Source organism: Chanodichthys erythropterus, chromosome 1 (genome assembly GCF_024489055.1).
Source record: "Chanodichthys erythropterus isolate Z2021 chromosome 1, ASM2448905v1, whole genome shotgun sequence".
NCBI lineage: Eukaryota > Metazoa > Chordata > Actinopteri > Cypriniformes > Xenocyprididae > Chanodichthys > Chanodichthys erythropterus.
Window position 1 is genome coordinate 14,957,332 of NC_090221.1, and position 20,338 is coordinate 14,977,669.

Sequence of the window (20,338 nt, forward strand, 5' to 3'; positions counted from 1 at the left end):
TGAAAGGAAAACAGTTGTGTGTTTATAATGAATATTTCATGTAATTGGAGGGCTTCTTGAACAAACAAAGGATCTTTTCACTAGCGGAGAAGAGATAAGGGGCATTGCTCAGACCATGTGAGATAGATCTTATTAATCTGGTGGCTGAATGAATAGAAAAAAGAAGAGGGTAAGAGTGTTTGCTTAAGAATATTAAAACAACAAAGTGGATACCATAGAGCACAAGCTCAAGTAGCATATTCCCTTTCTGTTAACAGGCCACGCTTTACACATGGCATACATCACACACATGATGAGGAATGTGTTAGAAAAAAAGATGTGACTCAGAGAGACTCAAGGAAAGAAAGCCTGTGATTGTTATTTGAAAATTGCTTCCTTCCATTGCAAACTTACCTATTTGTCACAGAGCTGTGTCTAAGCTGACCGAAAAGCTTTGATGTGAGGCAGAGAGAAGCGTCATATGTGCTGACAGACAAATATTGCCCATAACAGTGGAAAAGAACAAAAGATGACAGGGGCCACACACATGTCCCATACATCAAAAACATGTCTGGTTGAAGCTGATGGCAGACAGGGTGGCAAAAGAAATCTCCTACCTGAGTTGGAAATAACATCACTGTGTGCTGAGAATCAGGGTCTACAGCAAAGCTGACGTTTAGGCAGAGAATGAAGTATTTTAGGTTGAGGTAAGGATTCATAAAATGTATAAAAATAAAAATTACCATAAAATGTTATAACCAATCCCTTTGCAGCACCTGTGCCACAGTTAAAAAAAACAATATTAAAGCTTACTATTTTTATTTATTTATTTTTTAAAACGTAGATAAACTAGCTGACCTCAGTAAAGTTTGGGATCAGTAAGATTTTTTTAAATTAATACTTTTATGCAGCAATGATGCATTAAAAAGTGACAGTAAAGACATTTAAAGTGTTACAACAGATCTCTTTTCTAAATAAATGCTGTTATTTTGAAATTTCTATTCAACAATAAAATCAAAAAATTTGATTTCTTTTTTTTTGAAATTTGAAAACTTATAATAATAATAAATGTTTCTTGAACACCAAATAACCATATTTGGATGATCATGTGACACCGAAGATGGTATTTTTGATCAAATAAATTCAGCCTTGGTGAGCATAAAAAAAACCTTTCAAAAATATAAAATATTATCAACTTCAAACTTCTGAACGGTATACTGTTTTGGCAAAATTCTTAGCATGCATAAGATATTTCTTTCATGGGTAACACTTTATTTTAGGGCATTTTAAGTAGTTGCTTACTAGCATGCATATTATTTATTAGTTCTTATTAAGCACACATTAATGCCTTGTTCTACATGACCTTATTCTACATTCTTAATCCTACCCAATACCTAAACTTAACAACTAACTTAACTATTAATAAGCAGTAAATTAGGAGTTTATTGAGGGAAAATTCATAGTTAATACTGAATATGTATTCTCTATACTAAAGTGTTACGCTTTCAGAATTTAGACAGTCTGAGAATGCATTTCAACAAGCAAGCAAACAAAATTAAACAAACAAAAAAGGACAGAGTTGAGATCTACTAAATATAGTTATATTTCATTATTCTGAAAAATACTGCTAAAAATAGTTACACCTAATTAAAACCAAACTCTTTCACCCTATATGTGTGGCTGCAAAATATTTTAGTGCCTACAGATTTATCTTAGCAACATTAATGTTCATGTCAAACTATAGACTCTAGACAAAGAGAATGAGAGCAAAACAAAAACAGAAACAAAGAAAAACAAAAAGACATCATCTTGCGTCCATGTGCAGGCATTGCATGCAATGCATTTTTGACAGACCTCCCAGGAAACACCCTCAGCATTCGAGACATTGTTGAGGAAAAGATCAATGGATTGATGCTCCATAAAGTTCATACACATTTATTACAATAAATTACTACAATTGCATGAATCACTTGGCTAATTATTGTCTATATCTTTAAATACTTAAATATTTACTGTCAAAAAGAAATCCTAACTGTACGGATTGCCAGCTACCAAGGATGCACTTCTTCACTGGCCCGTTTTGTCTCAGACATCTTGATATGGTTTTTCGATTTCTCAAAGGATTTATGAACAGGTCTTACAGACCGCAGTGAACTTTGAAGCCTGGGAAGCCTCCACATCTTTAGATGAACATCACTGGTGTCACAAGAAGAGCTTCAAACGGACCTTGACAGCATACTGCATGGATAAATGATTAGAATGGAGGAAGTGACATGACCATCAAAGGCCGAGAGAGATGGAAAGAGAGTGCAGTGTGTAAGAGAAGAAGGTGCAGGAGTAACACTGAAGACTTGGGTGAACCGTCCAGGCATGGCAGCCAGTTAACTAACTGGTGCTGCCAAAGGACGTGTACACAACATCCAAAACAGTCCAGCCCATAGTGAGAGCAAGAGCCTGTGCTGCACATTTCTGTCAGTGTTCCGGGTGATTAATTTAGCTGTAAATCACCTGCCGCTGTTACAAATCTGCTCAACATAGCCTATGACCACATATTAATTTTTTTTTTTTTTTTAGAAGGAATTGAAAAAAACATGTAACAGGATTTTAGTTCCTGTAGCTTAACTTGGTGCTACTAACATTAAAGTCATGAGTTTGATTCCCAGGGAACACATATGCTGATAGAACTTTATAATAAAGTTCAAGTTGTTAACATTAGTTACAAAGAATTAAAAATGTACAATGCTTTTACAGCATTTAATCTAGGCTAATGTTATACAATATCTACACTTGCGTTCAAAAGTTTGGGATCAGTAAGATTACTGATTTTAAAGGAAGTCTCATATGTACACCAAGACAGCATTTATTTGATCAATACAAGTATTAAGTGACCCCTGACCCCAAACTTTTGAACAGAAGTGTACATATGCTAATATATTTTTAACATTTCAAATTGTATAAATTAGTTAATATTGTATGAACAAATAAGAAAAATTACTGATCATTTAAATATATTGTTTTTTTCACATTTTTAATATGATACTGTTTTTATTTTTCATTTGATTAATATAGTAATATATATTATACTACGGGGCTGTTGAATGCTCAAATCTGATTGGTTGATCAACATTCTAAGGTGTGCAATTATTTGCAGGTAAGCGCATGGCTAAAGTAGCTCTAGCAGGTCTTGACCGCATTGCAGTTTCATATCACATTGCCAAATGATTTCACTTATCTCAATAGGTCCTTACAGCCTACAACCACATAAAAGCAAAAACAAAACCCACAATGACACAGACCAAGCAAATAAATATAGTAAACAATAGGATGAAAACGACAAATTATTGTCATGGTTTTTGCCACAAAATATGTTTTATTGTGTCCTGAAAGTTCTTGTGCGCTCTCTCTCTCTCTTTCAAACATACAGCACACACGTACTGTCTCATACAGACAGACACACACACTCACTCAGAAACGTTTGGTCAGCACTGCTCTGACATATTAAAGGTGCCCTAGAATTAAAAATTGAATATATTGGCATAGTTAAATATATAGTTCAGTACATGGAAATGACATACAGTGAGTCTCAAACTCCATTGTTTCCTCCTTCTTATATAAATCTCATTTGTTTAAAAGACCTCTGAAGAACAGGCGAATCTCAACATAACACCGACTATTACGAAACAGTCGGTGTGTACGCCCCCAATATTTGCATATGCCAGCCCATGTTCAAAGCATTACACAAAGGCAGGACGTCTGGATGTGCACAGCTCATCAGACTAGGTAAGCAAGCAAGAACAACAGCGAAAAATTGCAGATGGAGCAATAATAACTGACATGATCCATGATAACATGATATTTTTAGTGATATTTGTAAATTGTCTTTCTAAATGTTTCGTTAGCATGTTGCTAATGTACTGTTAAATGTGGTTAAAGTTACCATTGTTTCTTACTGTATTCACGGAGACAAGAGCTGTTGCTATTTTCATTTTTAAACACTTGCAGTCTGTATAATTCATAAACACAACTTCATTCTTTATAAATCTCTCCAACAGTGTAGCATTAGCCGTTAGCCACGGAGCACAGCCTCAAATTCATTCAGAATCAAATGTAAACATCCAAATAAATAAAATACACATAAATAAAATAATCCGACGCATGCATGCAGTATGCATGACGAACACTTTGGAAAGATCCATTTTGAGGGTTATTATTTTCTAAGAATTCAACTGCCTGTCAGCAATTATTCCTTACATAATGCATGTTAACACTCAAGGGGGGAAATTTAGCACAGACTAAATTTTACCCCATTGACTTTCACTTTATGGACAAAATTCTCAAAATATAGAAAACAGTACATAAGAAAGGTTTAGGACAACATGATGACAATTTTCATTTTTGGGTGAACTATCCCTTTAATGAATTGAACCTTATAGTAAGGTGTTACCAAATAATTAAAAAAAACAAACAAAACAGAAGACTTTAAAAAAAAAAGGCTTTAAAAATGCATCATGCATCTAGATATTCTGACACAACGCTCTTCTGTAAAAAAAAAAAAAAAAAAAAAAATAGAAATAGCACTGGCAGCCAATCAGATGGCAGCTTCTGCCAGGTCATCTAGAGTTTGATCTACCTCTGCCATGTGATCTAGACAGCAGCTTTATCTTCTTCTATGTTGAATCTCCTGGAAAAGGGGAGGAGAGCTGCTATAGAACTCAGCATGTGATCAGTGATAGAGACAGATAGACCAAACACTGCAATGCTGGTCTTGGCAATGGAATGTGACTCTTTTATCAGGGAAAGATAGTGGCAGAGATTGAGGCCTGACTGTTTGCACAGAGCCTCCTACTCTGACACAAACAGAGGACGGCTAGGTAAACAGGTTTACTTACACCTTCCCTCACTTTTTGTTCTGGTAATGTGAATGCAGAGTTGTGGTTCTGTCACCACCACTGCTCACAGCTGTCTCTCTACTGTGTGTAATCAGATCTTGAGCCAGACTTTGTACTCGACCAACTGCTGCCTCTGGAGCCAAGCTAACTCAATAAGGCACTGCTGAAGTCTGACATCATGTGTGCGGTTCCACACAGACTTCCTTGTGGGTTTTGTGCTGCTCTTTGTGCCCTGAAGAGGATGCAGAGCAGCTGCCTATCATCCAGTGACCCATTAATTCAATTAAACACAGCAAAGCCCAGGCTGCTTTGTCTCACTTTGTCTCAATCTTGGTGACATTCTGTACATATTACCAAATTAAGCACCAAGTGGTTGTCATTTTTGCATTTTCAAATTCCTGTTTTATTTTAAAGCATTGTTCAAACCTCAAATATACACTACTGTTCAAAAGTTTGGATCGCTAAGATTTGTTTAAAATGTTTTTCAAAGAACAAAGAATTACATTTTAAAATGTAATTTAAACATGATGGAAAAGCTGAATTTTCACTTGTCTTCAGGTCACATGAGCCTTCAGAAATCATTCTAGTATACTTTCTATTATGCTCAAGAAGTACTTATACTGAAAGCAATTGTGTTGCTGAATATTTTGTGAATTTATTATAGTTAAGGAAAAGGTTTTTAAAAATATGCAAAATCTTTGAAAAGTAAAGCCTTCACAAAAGGCATATCCAGCATATATAAGACAGGGGTTTACAAAGACTTGTAAATGAATTTAGTAGGCTAAATAGCAAATAAAATGTAACATTTGAATGTGGATAAAAACTGCCTTAAAACTGGCAAAACCAGCTGGATGAACTTTAAATCAGTACCAGCCATCTTACTTGTGTCAAATGGCATAGTGGCGCGGCGCCTTCTCACGAACTGACAAACAGGTCAGACTGTTATCTGTATCATTTTATGAATGCTTGATGGTTAAGAAAACATTTCACTGTTTTTATATATTTATTTACTATAAATAAAACTAATATAATATAAATTAAAATAAAACTAATAAGGCAGGTAAGGTGAGAAGTAGATCTAAATGCAGCACTTTAACAAATCCAAAACAAAGAAGGATATCCAACATGCACTCGTAAACAAGAAAACTTTACTCATAAAATAAAGACAATAGTTGACAAGGGACTAGGGCTGCACGATATATCGCATGAGATTGTCACGCGCATTTCGTCAGTAAAGCCGGTTCCCTGATTACCGTTAAATCTCCATCACCTGCTTTCAAATGGAGCGGCATTTAATAGACAGAGCCGTAGATCACTGAAAAGCCACGCAATATCGCGTTCATTATCGAAGGCGATTCATCTGCGATATGAACGCGATATTGCGTGGCTTTTCATTGAACTACGGCTCTGTCTATTAAATGCCGCTGCATTTGAAAGCAGGTGATGGAGATTTAGCGGTAATCAGGGAACCGGCTTTATTGATGAATTGCGCGTGACAATCTCATGCGATATATCGTGCAGCCCTACAAGGGACCATGGAAAATAAGGGCATTATGCAGCATTCACGCCACCTCGTATTTACCGGAATCTTGAGATGACAACACGTGACATTGTATTCAGAGCGGTTCACGTCCTCGGAGTGGGAATCAACGCCTTTCAACCACTATCAACGCCTAATTGAATCTACAGCGGTCAGGTGGTACAGCGGCCATGTGGTACACATGGGAGCTTTCAGAAAACTCCCAGCTTACAAACTGTAATTACGAGCTCTTCGAGGACGTGAACACTTTTTACGAGCCAGAATCTTGTAGTTGGCGTGAATGCACCTTTATATACAAAGGTAAATGAGTAACTAAACAAGACACAGGTGAAGATAATTGGTTACCATAGAAACAAACTAGAGCTGCATTTAACTCCACTCTTAAGAGTTCAGACTGCACGATTTTAGCCCCGATTTTGGCTCGCCGACAGGTTTTGAGAAATCGCAGACAAATGCCCGAAATCACAGGCAAATCGGTGCTCGTTCAAGCGAGTGACAATCACGCAGTGTGAATGAGCAAAGACGCGATATGAGAGGATCGCCGACGAGTCGCTGACACCCGTGAGATATTTAATATCTCACGGGATATTAAATATCTGGACCTGTCGGCGATTCAAAATCATGCTGTGTGAAAGTGTTCTGACTGAAAACTACATCGGCGATGACCGACAGCCAATGAGAGAGCAAGATACAGAGTGGAGTTCGGGGAGGAGTTATAGACCATAATATCAGCAAGCATGTCTTCGTTTCAGATAAACATTACAATTATATCAAACAGAAACAAAGCACAAACATTTGCTTGACACATCCGCAACAGCAGCACATTGAAAAGTTATTTATTTAGTTCCAACTGTCTTTGCAGAACACACAATCCACAGTCTCCCCAACCATTTCCTTCTCCATATTCTTCTTTTATTTATGTTGTTTTCGCTGCAAATCAGCGCACAGGCAATTCATATTTCAAGCTTCTTGCGGACTACTATTTTTAATAATAATCCCACCGTGTGTCAATCAGCTCCCTAGTTCAGTAGTCAGGGCACTGATCAGGGTATCAGCCACATTCACTTTCATTATATACTGATTCACTACCTAGGGAGCTAGGGAGCTGATTGAAACGCAGGACCAGTCTCACATGAGAACTCCGGTCTTGAACGCGTGATATCGCGTTGTTTCCTTGTCACGTCTCGCGTGTGTTTGGTTGTGAAACGTAGTTTGCGTGCCAGACAGAGTTGTCGGCGATTCTTCCTATTGTAAAGTCATGCAGTGTGAAACCTTCTATCGCCGATCCATCGTGCAGTTTGAACACAGCAGCGACTGAATGCTGGCCAAGATAGTCATGCAGTGTGAAAAGAACAGTGACCCGACTACTTTGAAAATCGTGCAGTCTGAACTCGGCTTTAGGCTACGCTCATGCTGTCTGTCCAAATTGAACTATTTGTGTATCCGATTGGAATCTGATCTAAATTGATGTGTACATTGCGTATTGCAACTGTTCAGATTTGATTTGTGTGTCCACGGCATGCCGTTCTTTCGTTTTCCGGAATATCTACATTGGTTTCTATGACAATTCCGTAGTGTTAGTAGTAGGGTGACCACCTGGCTTTTGATCTGTTGCAGGACAATAGATGTGATTTAATGGGTTTTAATTTATTTAAAATGTACCCATTAAGCACAGCCAGACTTTTTGCCTTTAATGATGTACATCTTAATTAATGCTTTTGTCATTTAAAATAAAATTAAATATTATTGTGTGAGAGATTAATATTTTATTTTAACATAACTTTTTGTACTAAATCAATATCCTGTGCACCAAAAATGTCTCAATATAGATTTTGGTGAGCTTAATAGGTACGTTTACCCTAAGTTTTGCGCTTCAAAACTTCTGTTAAGGGTGAGCATCGATGCTCCCTGATTTTCACAGTGCACTTTTTAGGGAGTGAACGTTTCAGTGCCCTGGAAGGATTCTTGAGATTGAGACACCCTGAACTAGGGAGCTTATTGAGAAGCACCCATACACTCCCCCTCGGGGGAATCACTGCCACTATTTTGAAGTGCGTTCAACTTCATCAAGTGGGTGAGGGATGTTTATTTGGACAGACACTCGACCTCTCAATTTTGAGTGAGGGAAAGAGTCTACTCGATATGTACACTTCAGGCAGATCCATAGACCAAAATGCAACACAACTGTAGCTACCTTAAGCTGACTGTTTTTTTGCACAGTTATAGTTTAGATAAATTATTAAAGAAATTAAAGAAATTATTTAATTAATTACCTTTTTTGGATTTATAATATAATATAATATAATATAATATAATATAATATAATATAATATAATATAATATAATATAATATAATATAATATAATATAATATAATATAATATAATATAACTGTTTTTAGTTGACTTAACTTTGATAGCTTTACTTTAGCTTACGATAATAACCGTGCTAAGCCCACTTGATAGAAAGGGGCTGACGCTAAGGATCTCAGATGAACCCCTGACATTTAAACTGCCAGCTGGGGCATTTGGTTCAAGAGTGTCCACTCTTATCAACCTCGCCCAACCCTCACCCCAATAGAGATATTTTGAGAGCTTGAGATGAGATAGCATCCATTGCTGTAAATGCACATAAAGTGTTCCTGTCTGTCATTAAGCTGCCATGGTTCTCCAGTCTGCAGTTCAACAAAATGATCTACAATGGAGGATATGTTTTCTGCTTTGTTATTCAGTATTTCAGACCCCCCAAACTGAGGTTGCGATCTAACAACCTCAGTAACCCAAACCCAATGTAGAGCAGCATCTCCAATTTCTTCAGCGTAGGACAGCATTCCCTATTTATTTCCTCCTCATATGGACCACCAGCAATTTAGACCACAGGGAAAGGGCACTGCAGCACGCCAAACCCACCCTCGTAAATAGACCCGCAGCTCTGCAGGGTTTCGGGGGTAATGTTGAGTAACCTGGTCTCCAGCTCCGTAATGAGCACCTGCTTATTAAGCTCGGCCTTTGTGTCAAAAATCCCGGCCGACAGCCATCACACGCAAGGCCTCTAATCCTGCTTTGGCTCTCTTTTTGCTGCTTCTTTTTTCTATTTCTCTCTCTCTTCTTTTTTTCTCATCAGTGTTTACTTATTGAGTTATGCCTTGCAGCGTGAGCTACTGCTGTAGCAATGACACTGATAGAATCGCGTGCCAGAGCAGACACAGCTGTTCGCGAAAAGACAAGACTGCACAAAACGCATTTGCCAAACTGATGTTATTAATCACTTTTGACCCTATGTTACTCTAAGAACACGAAAATTTCCTTTTTTCTTTCCTTTTCTTTCTCAGATTCTGAAATAAACTTGAGGCCTGTTTTATGACACCGATCCTTGTTTATAAGCCCTCTCTCTATGCATTTTCTGTCCTTGACCTTTGAACTATTGCAATGACCCAAGGAAATGTGGACAGAAGTTACCAATAAGGGTGAGAAAAGAGGCCCTTCCATTCAGGTTTTAAATTCCTGGAATGCTAGAGCTCAAAAAATGGGATGCTGGATTCACTTTGCGACAGGGAAGTTCATCTCACACAGCTGACAATGAGAGGTTGATCCTGGTTGTGTTGGACACCTGTAATCCTGTGAAACACAAGCTAATCCTTCTTTTATACAGGGGATAAAGAAACAACCAAAAAGCCTCCTATATTGAAACAGGGAACCTCCCATTCAGAGCAAATTACACATGACGAACGCATTGGCCTGGTCTTGCATGAGGACACTGCTCCGACAAGCTCAGTCCACTGGAATGGAGAGAACAAAAGTGGGATGGCAGCTCTCAATCTCTCATTCAATCTCTCTCAGAGTTGCCCTCTCCCACCTGTGCAAACACTCCAACTCGGTATGTCACAGGTACATAGACAAGCAGGGGATGAAACACGGTTAAACTCCGAGAACTATTCAAGTGCTGAAACTTTTAACTAAGCTCAGATTATAAAAAAAAGTTCAAAGGCTTGGCGCGCTTCCTTTGTGTTTTAATACCTCCTCTATAAATACCGACACTCAAAGAGCCGCGTCGATGCAATACAGCACCGACAAATGCAGCTCATTAGCTGCTTTGTTTACGTAAACTGACTTTTCACCCACAAAACCGACGGCGTTTGTGATGTGAGTGCACGTTTAACATAGATCATGAACTACAAAGAAAAGCCCTCAGACTTCAGAGGAGAATAATGGGCTAATGGTTCTGGTTTTCATCTGGGATTAAAAATATGGGGTAAAATACAGCATTAGATTTTGCCAGACTGGGTTCATGCTGTCCTGACATTAATGTTCTAGTGTGTGCATGTTTGGACTGCAGGACCTGATATTATGAACATCATGTTCAAATTTAACAACTGCACTACTTCCCATTGAAATGTGCTGGTTAACTTGCTCAGCGTTTACAATGCCAAGGAACACACGCACATGTGCATGTGCGCTCACACACACACACACACACACACACGCAAATAGAAGTATAATTTTTTTTTGAAAAGTCAGCTGCCATAAAGGTACACTTAAATGACTCTCACTTCCTGTGGCAAGACAAACTTCAGCAAGAAAATGTGTTAACAGTGAAATCACTGCCGTAAACATCATAATTATCTCTGAATCCCAGCCAAATTACAAACACATGTACACATGCATGCTAACACACACATGTAACATAATGTTCTTCTCAAAAGCAATATTCTGTGAACTACATACTGACATTTCTCTCTTCAACAAGAGTGGTGCATTTTGCTGATACAGTTTGCAGCTCTTGCAGACAGACAGGCAGACAATAACACTGTCTCCTGTGCACGCAGACAGACAGGCAGATAAGAACAGCTCTGGTTACAGCTGTTTGTATCCTTAGGCATTTTCAACTCTGTGCCAGGTACATAATTTCTCTAACACAAGTTACATTAGATGCAGAGCTCAATGATAAGGGTAGTTCATTGAAACTGCAAACATTTGCAGCTTACAGTATATGCAAGTAAAGTTCTTCACAGCTCTTTTATGTGAATGGTGATCACGGACTGTCAAGCTCCAGAAAAGACAAAAAAACACACACACACAAAAAATGCTGTAACTACCCAATGTCACAGGCAGCAGGTGGGGAAACACCTTGGACTAATGATTTGTCCTCAAATCTTATTTGCAATTTGAATATTCACACATTTAAATTTTACTGTAGCTCTCTAACAGAACTCATTGTGTCATTTCATTGCATGGTTGTTGTAGCGCTGTGCTTGAATTTATTTTCAAGGAAGTACTTGTATATTAGGGGTGTAATGGTCAAATCTTATGGTTCAGTGTGTATTTCAGTATTGAAGTCACGGTTTGGTATGGGTTTGGTACAGCAGGGGGGAGAAAACTAAACATTAAATTGCTTTTTTTATTAAACTGTCATTTTTTTGAACAAATGTGTCTTTGTGTTTAAATAAATTAAATTATAATTAAAATTTTATTAAAAAAAATTAAGAATAAAAAAAAAAAATTCTATCTTAGGGAGCCCTTACTTATACATTTCTACAATATTAAAGTCCACGTGAACTGGAAGTTGCAAACGACTTTTCTCCAGTGTTGTGACATTTCCAAGTGAAACGGAATATTGAATAGAGGGCAGGGTTTTACTTTAGCGCTCCTTGTTATGTACAGAAGGGGACGGAGACACAGGTAAGGTTAAGATACAGTTTATTGAACAACCAGAGATTGTGAACTGAGTGCAGGTGAGTTGAAGCAGGTTTAGTTTGTGACTGATGATGATACTGGAACTGATACTTGTCTTTCCCAGGGATTGTGGAAGCAGGCAGGCATGGAACAGACGAGACACGATGACACTCACAAGAGACGAGGAGTCACATGGAACGCTGGATACAGTTAAGTAGAAGTTAGCAGAGTCCTTGAGGTAAGCATAACAAGTAGGTATGCGTTAACGAGACCGGACAGTGACTGAATGTTCTTGGGTGTCTTTTATGGTGCTGTGATGAGTGTTGATGCGTGTCAGGTGTGGCTGCTTAGTACTCAGGAGAGGGAGTGCGCTGTGATTGGGTGAGTGAAGAGCCTGGCGTGTCTGTGACACTTCTCTCCATCTCTCGCTCATAGCAGACTAACGGTTGGAGGGGAGTGGTTTAAGCGTTTTCAACCCAAGCCATCAAACTGACATCATCAGAAGGAACGGCATTCCGGACCGGAAGTAACTTTTCAGATTTTGATGAAAGATTACCACGACAAACTATTTTTTTTGTGTGTGTATTAACTTGGACAGATTAAAGGTGTTCTAAGTGATGTCATGCGTTTTTAGGCCAAAACATTTTTTGTCACATACAGCAAACATCTCCTCACTATCCACTAGCTGCCTGTCCCCTCAACACATTATAAAAAAACGCAGTCTCTAGTCGCCACAAGCTCCGAAAATGGCAATAAAAACAAACTGGTGCAGCCTGGACCACAAAACATAATAAACATGCTCCAGCCAATAACCAACAAGAATGATTTTAAATGCGCGTACATGACTGTTTCAGGAAGCACGGAGGGGAGGGGGAGGAGGAGGGAGGAGGGAGGGTCTAGCTAGCCTCTGTTTTGTTTGACAATAGACTTGTTTGAGATGAGCAAATTCTGCGCAGAACCGATCATCTGTGATTACCGCAAGATGCATACCGGTTAGAAATGTGTCCGAGGGTGGTCCGCCTTGCTGTGATGTCATGCTGACGTGTGTCAAAAACCTCTCGCGAGGGGGAGGCGGCCTCATCGGATTCTGCAGTCGAGCGCAGTTCCTCTCCACCGACTGCGCTGACCAAAAGCATGATGGGAACAGCTTGCTGACGACACAGCTTAAAGCTTATTGGTTTAAACAACCGTGATGTATTGATCTCTTTTAAAATGTTTGATTTTAAAACACTAATACCATGATTTTATTCATATAAATTATGTGTGAATTTTCCAAAAGTCTCTGACAGTGCGATCTCCCTATGGGTTATGTGATTGTTATCATATTTATAAAAATATATAAAAACATGTCTGTAATTAAAATAAAAATGATTGATACACACATCCTTCGAATGGAAATAAATAACAAGTACTTTGGGTGTATTGTTCATTATGTTTATTTTCATTTAAAAGCAACAGAACGTAAATTACATCCAGTTTATCAGCAACACAGCGCACAAGTGTGAATCCTGCGATATCCGCCTTTGATTTCTCAGGTGTCTGATGCACTACGAGAACGGAGAATTGTCCGTCTTGCCTGCACTTTTTTCACTCCTCCCCTCACTGCAGCCGCCTACTCTCGGCTGAACTTCAGGCGAGGCTAGGCGCATCTCAAACAAGCCTATTAGTTTGAACGTCAACAGGAAGTTACTCCACCCAGGATCACTTAGAGCACCTTTAATTGTTCAGCACAAGACTAGTAATATGCGCTAACAAAGTAAATAGGGTTAATTTTGATTTCATGACGACTTTAAAGGTTACAATTAACAACAGAGCCCAAATTACTAGATTCATTTGCTATTTATTTTTAGGTGTAATAATCAACACACACACAAAAAAAACAAAGAAAACAAACAAACAAACAAACATAAACCGTAAATTGCACATAAGGCAGGTTTTGCATTAACTTCTAAATCTAACTATAAAGTTAATTTCCAATTTATTTAAAAAATATAATCATTTACACAGTGGCTGTCATAACTTGTTTTCGTGACATTTATTTAAACATACATTAAATAATCAAGACATCACTAACAATATAAATTAATGAACAGGCTAATATAGTGCATATACTAAATGCTAACTAATTTTTCTAGCGAACTAACAAGCTGTAGCGTAGACACTAAATCCCTGAGACAAATGTAATGCTACGTGAGATATTATTTTCAAGCTGTTTTATTGATGGGCAAATTCCAAATGGCATTTTTGCACCCTTGAAGGGCATTTCGAGAAGGGGACGCCATTTGTAGGGGTGTTCCAAACGAAAGTGAACAACTGGGGCCCTTCCACAAGGCCATTAGCGAAGGGTTAATGCGATGGTCACTTCAAGGAAGTAATTTTATCATTTATGGTCATGTGACCCAGGGAATACTCGTGATTCATTTTAAAGCTAGATGGCGGGAGACTAAATGAAATATTCTATGTAAATGTATGCTATTCAATTGAATAATGACAGAAAATGAATCATTAAATTAATCTAAATCAAAGTTATACATTACACTATAATTATATCAATTATACACAGGCATATTTTTATTAATTAATCACCAAATATTTCATAAAGAAACACATAAGTGGCAGGGGATGAGTAAATTAATGCAAATTATATCCATTTAAACTCTCCATTATAATATAAACACATGCCTACTAATCATTCAAAGCTTAGTATATGAAACAGCCAATGCTTTTCCGTTGCATTTGGCTTCTTTCTAACTTGGCCAAAGTGGCCAGAGACTGACGCCTGCATTACTGTTGTCCTGCAGAGGCAGATCACAGACACAGCATGGCTCCAACAGAGCTGCTCCATTATCATTTGTTTGATAAGCAGGGCCTGCCTGCAGAGCTGCATTATCTGTCTAATAAACCCAGAGATCCTGACACCTGCTGAGAAGCCAGCTGAAGGGAGCGCTGCATAACTGAATCCTGTTTTCCCTGTTCTTATCAAAGCTATTTCTACTTTAAAAGGTAGATTATTGAAGTAAATGGAGCATGAGGGCCAACATCTCCTGCTTACAACCCAGAGCCTGGAACTGATTTAAATATCTGAGCGGAGGAAAAAAAGAAACCCTTAAAAGAAAGAGTGAAAGTCTTTTCCTGTGGCTGCAAATAAAAAAAAATGTACCACGTTTTACTGTATCTGACCCCTTTAAAGAGCATAACCGAGGCCTTTGATACATGTGCCACTCTAAACAGCTGGTAACTGCCACAACTGTTGGATACACATTTCTGTCTTTCATCGAGCTCTACAACCGGTAGAGTGCATAAATCTCAGAGCTATATTTATTAGTATGGATACGGGTTGTTTCGCTTTAAATTTAAGAACACGTTCTCCAGAGGCAATCAACTGCCACATCAGAACAAATATAAAAAATAAAAAAAACCCGTCAAACATCAAGCTGTGCAGCTCATAACAGCCAGGCGTGGTGCCACAGGAACCCAAACTTTTTCTTGAGAGAAAGCAGTCAGTTTCTTTCCACCAGCAAGAAAGTTAGTGAGAAACAGGAAATATCTGACCACACGAGAGAACAGGGAAGAAAGAGCATTTCTTGAACCACTGTGTTCACACTGGTGTGTTTATGTGCGTAAGGCTTGCTGAGGAGTGTCATGCCAACCTCAGCTATCCATACTCATAGAAACTAATGAGATAGTGAGATTAAAACAAGTAGCCTACACTTACTGTACAATCAAGATGTACCCCACGGGGCAAGAGTGAAATTATTAGTGATGCGCCGGTCATGATTTTTAATGGCCGATTCTGATTCTGATTTTTTACAAGCAAAAATGCAGATTATTTGCTCTATAACAGTCCAGACTGGCCTTAAACAAAAAAAAAAAATTTGAAAAAAATTTGAAATTAGAGGCAACCACTGCATTTTAATCACAATCCAAACAAAGATGCAACACATTTTTTTTTTTATTTAAATTAGATCATATAATTTAAAGGTGCCCTAAAATTAAAAATTTTATTTATCTTGGCATAGTTGAATAACAAGAGTTCAGTACATGGAAATGACATACAGTGAGTCTCAAACACCATTGTTTCCTCCTTCTTATATAAATCTCATTTGTTTAAAAGACCTCCGAAGAACAGGCGAATCTCAAAATAACACCAACTGTTATGTAACAGTCTGGATCATTAAGATGTACGCCCCCAATATTTGCATATGCCAGCTCATGTTCAAGGCATTACACAAGGGCAGCCAGTATTAACGTCTGGATCTGTGCACAGCTGAATCATCAGACTAGGTAAGCAAGCAAGAACAATAGCGAAAAGTGGCAGATGGAGCAATAATAACTGACATGATCCATGATATTTTTAGTGATATTTGTAAATTGTCTTTCTAAATGTTTCGTTAGCATGTTGCTAATGTACTGTTAAATGGGGTTTAAAGTTACCATCGTTTATTACTATATTCACGGAGACAAGACTGTCGTTATTTCATTTTTTAAAAACTTGCAGTCTGTATAATTCATAAACACAACTTCATTCTTTATAAATCTCTCCAACAGTGTGTATTGTTAGTTCTAGCCACGGAGCATACTATCAAACTCATTCAGAATGTAAACATCCAAATAAATACCATACTTAAGCGATTAGACATGCTGCGTGACGAACACTTTGTAAAGATCCATTTTGAGGGTTATATTGGCTGTGTGAACTTTGTTTATGCTGGTTAAGGCAAGAGAGAGCTCCGGGGGAGGGGAGCCCGAGATTTAAAGGGTCCGCGCAGCCTAAAGCGGCGCATATTTAATTATGCCCTAAAATAGGCAATTAAAAAATGAATTTAAAAAAATCTATGGGGTATTTTGAGCTGAAACTTCACAGACACATTCAGGGGACACCTTAAACATATATTACATCTTTTAAAAAGACATTCTATGGCACCTTTAAAATTTACAGCAAAAACAGAGTGGTCCGACTTTAGCTTTGTGAAATTATGCTACACAAGACACCTGCATAAAACAAGAACAGCAGACGGACTCAATGAAAATGCAAATTCACTCTCTGACAGTAGGTGGCGCTTATGGAACTGCAGAGGTTTCTTTGGGTAAGGCTATACATAAAGCCTTGCTACGCTTATAAACACTACTAACAGTGAGCTTGCTGTGCCTGGTACAGTATTTTTTCTGCTGGTGTGTCTTTACGAACGCATTCAATGTATCCTGTCTCTGGCCTGTTTACAGACTTTGTAATATTTCCACACAAATGACATTTTGGGAAATTATTGCAGTGCAGTTTGTCTGGAATAGAGATCAGCCAAAATAAAACCATAAACTGGCTGGTTGCCGATCGTGTGTTAGGAGTAAAATCCGTCCGATTTATGGCTGGTCGACCAGTGCATCTCTAAAACTTATCCAGGTTAATAATTAAGTAATTAAGATATATAAGAGTTTAATAATTAAGAGTTTTCGGTGAATAGACTTTCAATGGAAAGACAGAATTTGATAAAAAAATATCATGTGTTAGTGTTCCAATATGAAAAAATCCAATGTATTTTTAATGACACAAGGGTGAAAAAATTATTATTTCACTTTCGGTTGAACCTGTAATGCACAAATTGACAGTCTGTCTGAAATAAAATAACATAGAATCAAATAAAAATAAAATCCACATTAATTACTCAGATTAAAAACATCTAGGTGTTATGAGGATGCTCAAGTTATGATGCTTTAATTTTATTAATTAAATTTAATCTCCAACTATGATTGAAAATCAAATTGTTGAAAGTACAGATACACTTGTTCCATTTCAAACTTCTGAAAAGTAAAACAGACAGTGCCAAATCAAGTAGTATTGAAAGGTAAATGTAATCAGGAAAGACCTGCTCTGATCAATCTGGGTTTTTTTTGTGTTTTTTTTTCTACAGTGAAGTCATGTCTCTGCTCTTCCGGAATTCTAGGGAAACAAGTGTTGGTGTCACAGAGAAATGCTCTTGACACATGTGCCAAAGTCTCACTGGAAACACATTAAGTAACTGTCTTGCCTTAAGCTCCATATCGTGTTTCTCTACAACATAATAGTCACTTCACACAACAATGAACCCTTTTAAATGAATCAAGTGCACTCGTGTCTGACACAATCTATTAAAACAATTTCCTTATTGTTTATTTAAAATTAAAGCTTGTAGAATGCCACTGTTTTAGCAATTCCACCAATATACACCTCGTTCAACACAGCCAAAGAGAAACTGTTTACACACATGCCATATATTGCCTTCTGTTTCCTCATTCCCTGCTTTTAACACACAGATAGTGGGAAAACTGGGATCCAGCATTCTAAGAATGGCTGACAGGGGGGGAAAAAAAGAGCAATCCAAGGAAAACTCAGATTGGGAACCCCTCTTCAAGAAGGGCTCATTGCACACAATACAAGATAGAGTCAACAAATGGACCAATAAACAGAGAAGACAATGGTTTGTTTACTTAGTAGAGGTCAGGCTCTGACTTGTGGGTTAACCTGGCATTCTTATGGGTGCAATAATAGTAATCACCTTTAACAGAGTAAATACCAGAGTTAACTCATCCAGATTTATTATGCCAGACACAATAATGTTGTTTCAGATAACATTGACATAAATGGCTAAGCCACTATAAAGGACAAAAGGGTCTGGTTTCCCAGCATGAGCTCTATAATGAATGCATTCATTTTAAAATCATTTTAACCAAGGTTAATACAAGATGAAGATATAGCATAACACATAGAAATGGTTTTATCTTTCAAACACACTCATTTAGGACTATTTCCTCTGGGAGACAGTAAAATGTCCTTTGGGCTCACAGCAGGGTGATGGCCCATGTGGAGAAGTTCAACACCTTTCTGACTCAACTCTCCGATACACAATCTCCAGCACAGCAGGTGTCATTAGTTAGACTTTGAGTAATGTAAATTGCTTTTCAACTTGGCAGGGAACACTGAAATATGTACCTCTACATTTCTGACTTCTTGTCAGTGCAGATATAGATGTAGGACTTCAAAAGAATGACTTTATGTGCGAGTGCGGTTCTTCTGCTGTGTCTGTAAACACAGCACATGGTCGGACCATTCCCTGACGTGCTTTAAGTAGTCAATAAACATATTGAGGTGCAAAAGGTCACTTTTTAATGTCCTGACCTTGTAGCAAACTGTTAAAATAACAACATCTTTGATTCCATCAGTTTAACTTGTAACAATAGCTTTAGTAATTTCAACACAAAGTTTTAGAACTCTGCACTAAACTAAAGTGCACTAAACTACACATTATCACTTTAATTTTATAAAAAAACATTAAAGCAGCAATCAAACTAAGTAATTTTGGAGTAATATCAGTACATTTGAAAGTTACAGGGCAAAATACACCCACAATTCTTTAAAAAGCCCTATGTAAAATGGAAAAAATGTGCTTTTATCTATGTAATTATTTGTGATAACTGGTTTTAAACCCTTTTCTCTTGAAATTTCTTTATAAATGTAGATACAGAGCAAAGATTCAAAAAGAAAAAAGCGAAAACTTAAAAGGTGGTCTTCTAAAAATTACACTGAAAGCTGTTATTTATGAGGAAATTATCTGAAATTATGCCCTAATGAATGAATAACAGACATTACAACTCACCTCTCGCTTCACATGACAGCGCCACGATCAAAATCCCAGTGAAAAAAGTCAAGATTCCTCTCTCTGGAAACATTTTTTGATGACTCGCCACTGAAAGAAACCACGAGAATCATAACGATGGAGTTTTACACAACATAACCAACACATTAAAACGACGCGACAAATTAAAACGCAACAGCAGCTTTTCACACGTTGGTCGCGTCGTGTCATGGCGTTCGTTTGCAGTGTAGTAAATGTGCAATCATAGGCTGATGAAATAAACAGCTATTCTATAAATGTAGTGTTACTGCGATTTACTACTTACATGTCCGCCGAAAGGGATTTAATTTTACGAATTAAACAGTTTCTTGTGGAAAGTTGAGACGAACACTCTTGAGCAGCAATGTCTTCTTTGAAATGACTTCAGATTTATTAGTATATTGTCCAGGAGAAGAAAAGTTCAGGAATAGTTAGGTTCCACTCGCCTCTTCTCTTGACATGACCCGTCAGCATCCCTGACCGTTGAGAGAACTGAAGGTCTACAGCTGTGAATCGCAGCAGTGCTCCTCCAAGTCAACAGCTGGAGACCAGCAGAAATTAAACACGAGCGCCCCCTGTATGCGGACAGTTATAGGAGGCCCAGCCATTAGAG

At 37.9% G+C, this 20,338-nt stretch overlaps 1 protein-coding gene across 1 annotated transcript in view; it reads right to left on the reverse strand.

Moving 5' to 3' along the window:
* fgfrl1b (fibroblast growth factor receptor like 1b) overlaps positions 1-20,135 on the reverse strand; it is a 40,971-nt gene extending 20,836 nt beyond the window's left edge. The window contains exons 1-2 of the mRNA XM_067381048.1: positions 20,012-20,135; positions 19,708-19,797 (exon numbers count right to left, since the gene is read on the reverse strand). Coding sequence (XP_067237149.1) covers positions 19,708-19,780 — 73 coding nt within the window. The 5' untranslated portion in view covers positions 19,781-19,797; positions 20,012-20,135. The remainder of the gene's footprint in view (positions 1-19,707; positions 19,798-20,011) is intronic.
* Between the last annotated feature and the right edge of the window lie 203 nt (positions 20,136-20,338).